At 44.2% G+C, this 11,918-nt stretch overlaps 1 protein-coding gene across 1 annotated transcript in view; it reads left to right on the top strand.

Moving 5' to 3' along the window:
* Window positions 1-10,437, top strand: part of LOC106566258 (sarcolemmal membrane-associated protein) — a 122,290-nt gene extending 111,853 nt beyond the window's left edge. Inside the window, exons 19-20 of the mRNA XM_082959531.1 lie at window positions 1-81; window positions 7,443-10,437. The exon at window positions 1-81 is cut by the window's left edge and continues 7 nt beyond it. Coding sequence (XP_082815657.1) covers window positions 1-77 — 77 coding nt within the window. The 3' untranslated portion in view covers window positions 78-81; window positions 7,443-10,437. The remainder of the gene's footprint in view (window positions 82-7,442) is intronic.
* The last annotated feature ends 1,481 nt before the right edge of the window (window positions 10,438-11,918 follow it).

Here is an 11,918-nt window from a genome sequence, read left to right as displayed (position 1 = left end):
TATTGCAGCCTGTCCAGGCCATTTTCATCGGCCTTATCCTGGCTTTGCTGTATTGGTGCTTCAGCCAGTTGTGGTAGAAAGGTACACAGTGTTCCTGTTGTGTTGATGTTGTCTGTCATCTGTCTGTTATCTTCATCATCTGTATCATCCTCTCTAATTCTCTTCATCAGTATCATCCTCTCTAACCAATCAAATCAAATGTATTTATAAAGCTCTTCTTACATCAGCTGATATCTCAAAGTGCTGTACAGAAACCCAGCCTAAAACCCCAAACAGTAAGCAATGCAGGTGTAGAAGCACGGTGGCTAGGAAAAACTCCCTAGAAAGGCCAGAACCTAGGAAGAAACCTAGAGAGGAACCAGGCTATGAGGGGTGGCTAGGAAAAACTCCCTAGAAAGGCCAAAACCTAGGAAGAAACCTAGAGAGGAACCAGGCTATGAGGGGTGGCTAGGAAAAACTCCCTAGAAAGGCCAAAACCTAGGAAGAAACCTAGAGAGGAACCAGGCTATGAGGGGTGGCTAGGAAAAACTCCCTAGAAAGGCCAAAACCTAGGAAGAAACCTAGAGAGGAACCAGGCTATGAGGGGTGGCCAGTCCTCTTCTGGCTGTGCAGGGTGGATATTATAACAGAACATGGCGTCATCAGGCCAGGTAGTCCTGAGGCATGGTCCTAGGGCTCAGGTCCTCCGAGAGAAAAAGAGAGAGAATTAGAGAGAGCATATTTAAATACACACAGGACACCGGATAAGAGAGGAGAAATACTCCAGATGTAACAGACTGACCCTAGCCCCCCGACACATAAACTACTGCAGCATAAATACTGGAGGCTGAGACAGGAGGGGTCAGGAGACACTGTGGCTCTAACTACCTTCATCCTCTATCTTCGTCGGTATCATCCTCTCTAACTGCCTTCGTCGGTATCATCCTCTCTAACTGCCTTCGTCGGTATCATCCTCTCTAACTGCCTTCGTCGGTATCATCCTCTCTAACTGCCTTCGTCGGTATCATCCTCTCTAACTGCCTTCGTCTGTATCATCCTCTCTAACTGCCTTCGTCGGTATCATCCTCTCTAACTGCCTTCGTCGGTATCATCCTCTCTAACTGCCTTCGTCTGTGTCATTCGCTCTAACTGCCTTCGTCGGTATCATCCTCTCTAACTGCCTTCGTCGGTATCATCCTCTCTAACTGCCTTCGTCGGTATCATCCTCTCTAACTGCCTTCGTCTGTGTCATTCGCTCTAACTGCCTTCATCGGCGTCGTCCGCTCTAACTCTCCTCGTCAGCGTCGTCTGCTCTAACTCTCCTCGTCGGCGTCGTCCGCTCTAACTCTCCTCGTCGGTGTCGTCCGCTCTAACTCTCCTCGTCGGTGGCGTCCGCTCTAACTCTCCAGTGCATGGCTATAATTGAACCACTCCTGCCGCTTGGCGAGAACCAACACTGGGGAACTACACTAAACCAGGGCTGGTCAACTCTGGTCCTGGAGGGCAAATTCACTTCTGGTTTTTCTTTCGACCTGGTAGTTGCACTAACCTGGTGTCCCAGGTCTGAATCAGTCCCTGATTAGAGGGAGAGGATGAAAACCAGAAGTGTTTTGTCTCTCCAGGACTGGAGTTGACCGGCCCTGCACTAAATTAACTTGTCAGCATTATCAGTCTATTATCAGTTGACCGGCCCTGCACTAAATTAACCTGTCAGCATTATCAGTCTATTACAGTTGACCAGCCCTGCACTAAATTAACCTGTCAGCATTATCAGTCTATTACAGTTGACCAGCCCTGCACTAAATTAACTTGTCAGCATTATCAGTCTATTATCAGTTGACCGGCCCTGCACTAAATTAACCTGTCAGCATTATCAGTCTATTACAGTTGACCAGCCCTGCACTAAATTAACCTGTCAGCATTATCAGTCTATTACAGTTGACCAGCCCTGCACTAAATTAACCTGTCAGCATTATCAGTCTATTACAGTTGACCAGCCCTGCACTAAATTAACCTGTCAGCATTATCAGTCTATATATTATCAGTTGACCAGCCCTGCACTAAATTAACCTGTCAACATTATCAGTCTATTACAGTTGACCAGCCCTGCACTAAATTAACCTGTCAGCATTATCAGTCTATTACAGTTGACCAGCCCTGCACTAAATTAACCTGTCAGCATTATCAGTCTATCACAGTTGACCAGCCCTGCACTAAATTAACCTGTCAGCATTATCAGTCTATTATCACAGTTGACCAGCCCTGCACTAAATTAACCTGTCAGCATTATCAGTCTATATTATCACAGTTGACCAGCCCTGCACTAAATTAACCTGTCAGCATTATCAGTCTATTATCACAGTTGACCAGCCCTGCACTAAATTAACCTGTCAGCATTATCAGTCTATTATCACAGTTGACCAGCCCTGCACTAAACTAACCTGTCAGCATTATCAGTCTATATTATCACAGTTGACCAGCCCTGCACTAAATTAACCTGTCAGCATTATCAGTCTATTATCACAGTTGACCAGCCCTGCACTAAACTAACCTGTCAGCATTATCAGTCTATATTATCACAGTTGATCAGCCCTGCACTAAATTAACCTGTCAGCATTATCAGTCTATTATCACAGTTGACCAGCCCTGCACTAAATTAACCTGTCAGCATTATCAGTCTATTATCACAGTTGACCAGCCCTGCACTAAATTAACCTGTCAACATTATCAGTCTATTATCAGTTGACCAGCCCTGCACTAAATTAACCTGTTAGCATTATCAGTCTATATTATCACAGTTGACCAGCCCTGCACTAAACTAACCTGTCAGCATTATCAGTCTATTATCACAGTTGACCAGCCCTGCACTAAATTAACCTGTCAGCATTATCAGTCTATTATCACAGTTGACCAGCCCTGCACTAAATTAACCTGTCAGCATTATCAGTCTATTATCACAGTTGACCAGCCCTGCACTAAACTAACCTGTCAGCATTATCAGTCTATATTATCACAGTTGATCAGCCCTGCACTAAATTAACCTGTCAGCATGATCAGTCTATATATTATCAGTTGACCAGCCCTGCACTAAATTAACCTGTCAGCATTATCAGTCTATATTATCACAGTTGACCAGCCCTGCACTAAATTAACCTGCCAGCATTATCAGTTGACCAGCCCTGCACTAAATTAACCTGTCAGCATTATCAGTCTATTATCACAGTTGACCAGCCCTGCACTAAACTAACCTGTCAGCATTATCAGTCTATATTATCACAGTTGATCAGTCCTGCACTAAATTAACCTGTCAGCATTATCAGTCTATTATCACAGTTGACCAGCCCTGCACTAAATGAACCTGTCAGCATTATCAGTCTATATATTATCAGTTGACCAGCCCTGCACTAAATGAACCTGTCAGCATTATCAGTCTATCACAGTTGACCAGCCCTGCACTAAATTAACCTGTCAGCATTATCAGTCTATATATTATCAGTTGACCAGCCCTGCACTAAATTAACCTGTCAGCATTATCAGTTGACCAGCCCTGCACTAAATTAACCTGTCAGCATTATCAGTCTATTATCACAGTTGACCAGCCCTGCACTAAACTAACCTGTCAGCATTATCAGTCTATATTATCACAGTTGATCAGTCCTGCACTAAATGAACCTGTCAGCATTATCAGTCTATTATCACAGTTGACCAGCCCTGCACTAAATTAACCTGTCAGCATTATCAGTCTATATATTATCAGTTGACCAGCCCTGCACTAAATGAACCTGTCAGCATTATCAGTCTATCACAGTTGACCAGCCCTGCACTAAATTAACCTGTCAGCATTATCAGTTGACCAGCCCTGCACTAAATTAACCTGTCAGCATTATCAGTCTATTATCACAGTTGACCAGCCCTGCACTAAACTAACCTGTCAGCATTATCAGTCTATATTATCACAGTTGATCAGTCCTGCACTAAATTAACCTGTCAGCATTATCAGTCTATTATCACAGTTGACCAGCCCTGCACTAAACTAACCTGTCAGCATTATCAGTCTATTATCACAGTTGACCAGCCCTGCACTAAACTAACCTGTCAGCATTATCAGTCTATTATCACAGTTGACCAGCCCTGCACTAAACTAACCTGTCAGCATTATCAGTCTATTATCACAGTTGACCAGCCCTGCACTAAACTAACCTGTCAGCATTATCAGTCTATTATCACAGTTGACCAGCCCTGCACTAAATTAACCTGTCAGCATTATCAGTCTATTATCACAGTTGACCAGCCCTGCACTAAACTAACCTGTCAGCATTATCAGTCTATTATCACAGTTGACCAGCCCTGCACTAAATTAACCTGTCAGCATTATCAGTCTATATATTATCAGTTGACCAGCCCTGCACTAAATGAACCTGTCAGCATTATCAGTCTATCACAGTTGACCAGCCCTGCACTAAATTAACCTGTCAGCATTATCAGTCTATATATTATCAGTTGACCAGCCCTGCACTAAACTAACCTGTCAGCATTATCAGTTGACCAGCCCTGCACTAAATTAACCTGTCAGCATTATCAGTCTATTATCACAGTTGATCAGTCCTGCACTAAATTAACCTGTCAGCATTATCAGTCTATATTATCACAGTTGACCAGCCCTGCACTAAATTAACCTGTCAACATTATCAGTCTATTATCAGTTGACCAGCCCTGCACTAAATTAACCTGTCAGCATTATCAGTCTATTATCAGTTGACCAGCCCTGCACTAAACTAACCTGTCAGCATTATCAGTCTATATTATCACAGTTGACCAGCCCTGCACTAAACTAACCTGTCAGCATTATCAGTCTATATTATCACAGTTGACCAGCCCTGCACTAAACTAACCTGTCAGCATTATCAGTCTATATTATCACAGTTGACCAGCCCTGCACTAAACTAACCTGTCAGCATTATCAGTTGACCAGCCCTGCACTAAACTAACCTGTCAGCATTATCAGTTGACCAGCCCTGCACTAAACTAACCTGTCAGCATTATCAGTCTATATTATCACAGTTGACCAGCCCTGCACTAAACTAACCTGTCAGCATTATCAGTTGACCAGCCCTGCACTAAACTAACCTGTCAGCATTATCAGTCTCCAGTGCATTCAGAAAGTATTCAGAACCTTTGACTTTTTCCACATTTTGTTACGTTACAGCCTTATTCTGAAATGGATTGAATAAAAAGATTTCCCTCATCAATCTACGTACAATACCCCATAATGACAAAGCAAATTTCTTTTTTGAAAATGTATTAAAAACAGAGATGAGACTGTAAATTGAGCTCAGGTGCATCCTGTTTCCATTGATCATCATTGAGATGTTTCTACAACTTGATTGGAGTCCACCTGTGGTAAATTCAATTGATTTGGACATGATTTGGGAAGAAACACACCATCATTCTTCAATTGAGGAAGTTTAGAACCACCAAGACTCTTCCTAGAGGTTGACACCCGGCCAAACTGCCCAATCAGGGGGAGAAGGGCCTTGGTCAGGGAGGTGACAAGAGTTCCAGAGTTCCTCTGTGGAGATGGGAGAACCTTCCCGAAGGACAACCATCTCTGCTGCACTCCACCAATCAGGCCTTTATGGTGGAGTGGCCAGACGGATGCCACTCCTCAGTAAAAGGCACATGACAGCCCGCTTGGAGTTTTGCCAAAAGGCACCTAAAGACTCTCAGATCATGAGAAACAAGATTCTCTTGTCTGATGAAACCAAGATGGAACTGTTTGGCCTGAATGCCAAGTGTTACATCTGGAGGAAACCTGGCACCATCCCTACGGTGAAGCATGGTGGTGGCAGCATAATGCTGTGGGGATGTTTTTCAGCGGAAGGGACTGGGAGACTAGTCAGGATTGAGGGAAAGATGGACGGAGCAAAGTACAAAAAGATATTTGATGAAAACCTGCTCCAGAGCGCTCAGGACCTCAGACTGGGGTGAAGGTTCACCTTCCAACAGGACAATGACCCTAAGCACACAGCCAAGACAACGCAGGAGTGGCTTCGGGACAAGTCTCTGAATGTCCTTGAGTGGCCCATCAAGAGCCCAGACTTGAACGCGATCGAACATCTCTGGAGAGACCTGAAAATAGCTGTGCAGCAACGGTCGCCATCCAACCTGACAGAGCTTGAGAGGATCTGCAGAGAAGAATGGGAGAAACTCCCCAAATACAGGTGTGCCAAGCTTGTAGCGTCATACCCAAGAAGACTCAAGGCTGTAATCACTGCTAAAGATACTTCAACAAAGTACTGAGTAAAGGGTCTGAATACTTATGTAAATGTGATTAAACATTTCTTTTTTTTATTAATCAATTTGCCAAAATGTTAATCTGTTTTTGCTTTGTCATGGAGTATTGTGTGTAGTTTGACAGAAAAAAAATATATATAATCCATTTTAGAAGAAGGCTGTAAAAGTCAATGGTCTGAATACTTTCCGAATGTACTGTATATATTATCACAGTCATTGATGCCCTCTGTCTTTCTTGGATCACTCTATACTAATTCATGCCTGTTGCCTGTCTGTCTTGGATCACTCTATGCTAATTCATGCCCTCTGTCTGTCTTGGATCACTCTATGCTAATTGATGCCCTCTGTCTGTCTGTCTTGGATCACTCTATACTAATTGGTGCCTGCTGCCTGTCTGTCTTGGATCACTCTATACTAATTGATGCCCTCTGTCTGTCTTGGATCACTCTATACTAATTGATGCCTGTTGCCTGTCTGTCTTGGATCACTCTATGCTAATTGATGCCTGTTGCCTGTCTGTCTTGGATCACTCTATACTAATTGATGCCTGTTGCCTGTCTGTCTTGGATCACTCTATGCTAATTGATGCCTGTTGCCTGTCTGTCTTGGATCACTCTATACGCTTATTCTTTGGTTTCAAGTTTTTGTATTTTTTGGGTTGTATTTTGTTGTCATTATTGCTTTATGACATCATACTTCTGCAGCTTTTAAATGTCTTCCTGTTTTTAAAACAAATGAGCATGTATTCCTCCTTGTATTCCTCCTTGTATTCCTCCTTGTATTCCTCCTTGTATTCCTCCTTGTTCCCTCAGTCAGAACAGTCACGTTTGATTTTCTGATTATTTTTCTCCCGTGAGGAAACTGAACTGTCTCTCTCCCAGTAACTGTGCCACGCTGTTTCTCCCGCGCTTTTATTTTCTCTCTCTCTCTCTCTCTCTCTCTCTCTCTCTCTCTCTCTCTCTCTCTCTCTCTCTCTCTCCAACCTGTGGCCTCAATCTCTCTCTCTCTCTCCAACCTGTGGCCTCAATCTCTCTCTCTCTCTCTCCAACCTGTGGCCTCAATCTCTCTCTCTCTCTCTCCAACCTGTGGCCTCAATCTCAGCCCTGGTGTAGGCTAGCTGACAGCCTAGACTAACCCAGTCCTCCTCTCTGTCCATCTGTCTCCTGCAGACCGGTTGGAGCCCCTGGATGCCAGTTGTAGCAGTGATGGTAGCAGTGACTGCTGCAGTGCTTTATCCCAACTTCTCCAAGAGCACCTCCACCTGAGACCTTACCTGCTACATGTCCTGTACCACGTGGTCTTCTGGCCTGGCATCTCTACCTCTGCCCACACCAATCCCTTGCCCATTTTGATTGATTCATTAATCCATGAATTAATCTATTGATGAATTGATTACCTCTGGTCGATTCCCCTACAGAAAGTCCCTCTGCTTTAAACTGTACAAAGTATAACTGTATATATATATATATATATAGAGAGAGAGAGATCAAGGGAAGAAGAGAAGTAGTATTTCTACCGTAGATCTAGTAGTATTTCTACCGTAGATCTAGTAGTATTTCTACCGTAGATCTAGTAGTATTTCTACCGTAGATCTAGTAGTATTTCTACCGTAGATCTAGTAGTATTTCTACCGTAGATCTAGTAGTATTTCTACCGTAGATCTAGTAGTATTTCTACCGTAGATCTAGTAGTATTTCTACCGTAGATCTAGTAGTATTTCTACCGTAGATCTAGTAGTATTTCTACCGTAGATCTAGTATTTATCAGCAGTTCTTAATCAGTTTGATGATGGGAATATTGGTATTATTGTTAAAGTGGTTTAGTTTTTCTGATGGTTACCAAACCTTGATTTGTTTATTTTTTGGGGCTCCAGGATGTTTTAGCTGAGTTGACTTCCTGTGTGATTGGGTGTTCATGTTCTATTACATAACAGGGTTTATTATTAAAGCCTAATCATCAATCTGATTATTCTGAGGTTACGTCCCTAATTACACCCAATTCCCTGTATAGTGCCCTCGGCCCTGGTCAAAAGTAGTGCACTATATAGGGAATAGGGTGCCATTTGGCAGGTGTAAAGTAGTGTACTATATAGGGAATAGGGTGCCATTTGGCAGGTGTAAAGTAGTGTACTATATAGGGAATAGGGTGCCATTTGGCAGGTGTAAAGTAGTGTACTATATAGGGAATAGGGTGCCATTTGGCAGGTGTAAAGTAGTGCACTATATAGGGAATAGGGTGCCATTTGGGAATCATCTTTACGTTCATTGTGCACAAGGGGTTAAGTGCCTGTGGTAAGGAACAGCAGAGTTTGTGAAGACAGTGCCACTCCTACAGAGGCAGGTATTGAACTAAAACAACCCAGTTAATCACTTTAATAACTTTGTTGATAGATGATGACTATGTTCAGAGTAACTTTTATTCACCACGTGATGGTACTGTATGTCTGTACTACTGTCTTGTCTCAGCTGTGTGTTGTGAACAACTAGGACTAAATAATCCGAATGTTTCAAGAAAACACTACAGAACATGGATGTGTCATTTAAAATGGATAGTTTGATGTGCTACTTAGATGATTTTTGGTCATTTTGGAGCTTGTTGACTTCAACACCAGTTTTTTTTTTGGGGTCACTGGTTTGAGACAGTGGACACTGGAAGACATTATGGCCCACAAACCCCTTCAGGTTGATCGTCTGTGAAAGCTGTAGTGGACTGAACCAATTGTCTGTCTATGCTTTAAACTCTAGCCTGCTAACTCTGCTTTCTAGTCTCTGGGTTCTAGTCCCAGACTCTGTACTCTGGGTTCTAGGCTCTCTGAACTCTCTGGGTTCTAGTCCCAGACTCTGTTCTCTGTACTCTGGGTTCTCGTCCCAGACTCTGTTCTCTGGGTTCTCGTCCCAGACTCTGTACTCTGGGTTCTCGTCCCAGACTCTGGGTTCTCTGTACTCTGGGTTCTCGTCCCAGACTCAGTTCTCTGCGGTCTCTGGGTTCTAGACCCATACCAGTACGTTGTTGGTTTTAGTCCCCGGCCAGCCCACAGAAAGCCCTCCGTAGCGCTGATCAGATCACTACTACAGACTCATCAAAGGCTCTGGGATGATTCTGCTGCCTTACCTGTCTGTCTACCTGTCTGTCTCCCACCTGGACTGTCTGACCAGTCTGTCTCACCTCCAGACTGAATCTGGAGCAGAAAGCTTTAAACATGATGGACTGGTTGGTTTCGTATCATTTGTGATCCTACTAAGGACAGATCAATATTCACTGAAACCAGTACCGTGTGGTTTAATATGAGGTGAAATGGCAGAGGTCAACCTCTGTGTGGAGAGACTGGATCTGATGAATGGGTAATGAGGCTGAATGTGAATCAGGAAGTGCTGAGAGGAAGACAACCGAATTAACTGTGGGGTGAAGGAAGGCTTAACGGTTCACCTCGTGTGTGTGTGTGTGCAGACTAAGTGCTGCCATCACCTTTCTTCTCACTGATTTTGTCTGGTTTTATCACATTACTGCCCGCGCTGTTGCTGTAAATAAACACAGAGTCACTCCCAAGAACAAACGAGCTATTCATCATGTTCCACCGTGTCAACACTTTAACCTGACCCTGATCTAAACCCTTTCCTGTTGATCCACCACACAGCACAGGACTGGACAGAACTGTTCTATACACAGGAGGGAGGACAAACTACTATCAAGTAGACCGGAGGATGTAACTATAAACGCGTCTGTCCTTTAACAGCCGGCAGGCCACCTTGAACTAGAACCATGTTATGTTATTCACAGGGACACCCTGCAGCGTTCACGTGCTAGTCGGAACTAGGAAACTTTGAAATGTCTTGACTTCCTAACTGGTTGAACGCAGCACGTGTATAACTACAAGCAGTTAGCAAGTTGGGACATTTCACAGTTTCCTAGTTCCGACGAGTACGCGAACGCAGAAGTCTTAACACAGAGGCGTCCCTCAGTAACTGCGTGCTACATCGTAAGGTCATCCAGAAGGACAAGACAAAATATTTCCTTTTCACGCTTTTGGAAATGTGATGTTTTAACATTGCTACTATTGCTATAATATGGAGAAGAATTCAGTCGTAAAATCAGACACAATGTTTCTATGTTTGTGTGTAAATATAGACATTCTATACACCAAATAAAAGTTGAGTAACAGTGGTATTGGTGATGTCCGGCGTGCTGCTGGAGATGAGTAACAGTGGTATTGTCCAGCCTGTTAGTCTGAAATTGGTAAGTTCACATTTTACCCCCCACATTTACAGTTATCTTCATGTTCTCATGTTATAAAATACAGTTCGTAGTTTAGATTTTTTTTTACCTGCCCTCTGACTACCAGGTAAGTGTGAATAACAATGAATAGACATGAAACATGAACACACATGGATCGGGCCCTCTGTCGCCCCCTTATATAGAGGGGTCTGGCTGTAGGGTTATATAGAGGGGTCTGGCTGTAGGGTTATATAGAGGGGTCTGTCGCCCCCTTATATAGAGAGGTCTGGCTGTAGGGTTATATAGAGGGGTCTGGCTGTAGGGTTATATAGAGGGGTCTGGCTGTAGGGTTATATAGAGGGGTCTGGCTGTAGGGTTATATAGAGGGGTCTGGCTGTAGGGTTATATAGAGGGGTCTGTCGCCCCCTTATATAGAGAGGTCTGGCTGTAGGGTTATATAGAGGGGTCTGGCTGTAGGGTTATATAGAGGGGTCTGGCAGTAGGGTTATATAGAGGGGTCTGGCTGTAGGGTTATATAGAGGGGTCTGGCTGTAGTGTTATATAGAGGGGTCTGGCTGTAGGGTTATATAGAGGGGTCTGGCTGTAGGGTTATATAGAGGGGTCTGGCTGTAGGGTTATATAGAGGGGTCTGGCTGTAGGGTTATATAGAGGGGTCTGGCTGTAGGGTTATATAGAGGGGTCTGGCGGTAGGGTTATATAGAGGGGTCTGGCTGTAGGGTTATATAGAGGGGTCTGGCGGTAGGGTTATATAGAGGGGTCTGGCTGTAGGGTTATATAGAGGGGTCTGGCTGTAGGGTTATATAGAGGGGTCTGGCGGTAGGGTTATATAGAGGGGTCTGGCGGTAGGGTTATATAGAGGGGTCTGGCTGTAGGGTTATATAGAGGGGTCTGGCTGTAGGGTTATATAGAGGGGTCTGGCTGTAGGGTTATATAGAGGGGTCTGGCTGTAGGGTTATATAGAGGGGTCTGGCTGTAGGGTTATATAGAGGGGTCTGGCTGTAGGGTTATATAGAGGGGTCTGGCTGTAGGGTTATATAGAGGGGTCTGGCTGTAGGGTTATATAGAGGGGTCTGGCTGTAGGGTTATATAGAGGGGTCTGGCTGTAGGGTTATATAGAGGGGTCTGGCTGTAGGGTTATATAGAGGGGTCTGTCGCCCCCTTATATAGAGAGGTCTGGCTGTAGGGTTATATAGAGGGGTCTGGCTGTAGGGTTATATAGAGGGGTCTGGCTGTAGGGTTATATAGAGGGGTCTGTCGCCCCCTTATATAGAGAGGTCTGGCTGTAGGGTTATATAGAGGGGTCTGGCTGTAGGGTTATATAGAGGGGTCTGGCTGTAGGGTTATATAGAGGGGTCTGGCTGTAGGGTTATATAGAGGGGTCTGGCTGTAGGGTTATATAGAGGGGTCTGGCT

This window comes from Salmo salar, chromosome 12 (genome assembly GCF_965601325.2).
Source record: "Salmo salar chromosome 12, fSalSal1, whole genome shotgun sequence".
Classification (NCBI taxonomy): Eukaryota; Metazoa; Chordata; class Actinopteri; order Salmoniformes; family Salmonidae; genus Salmo; species Salmo salar.
The sequence above is the reverse complement of the archived record's forward strand: the minus strand, read 5'-3'. Positions and strand labels throughout refer to the sequence as shown.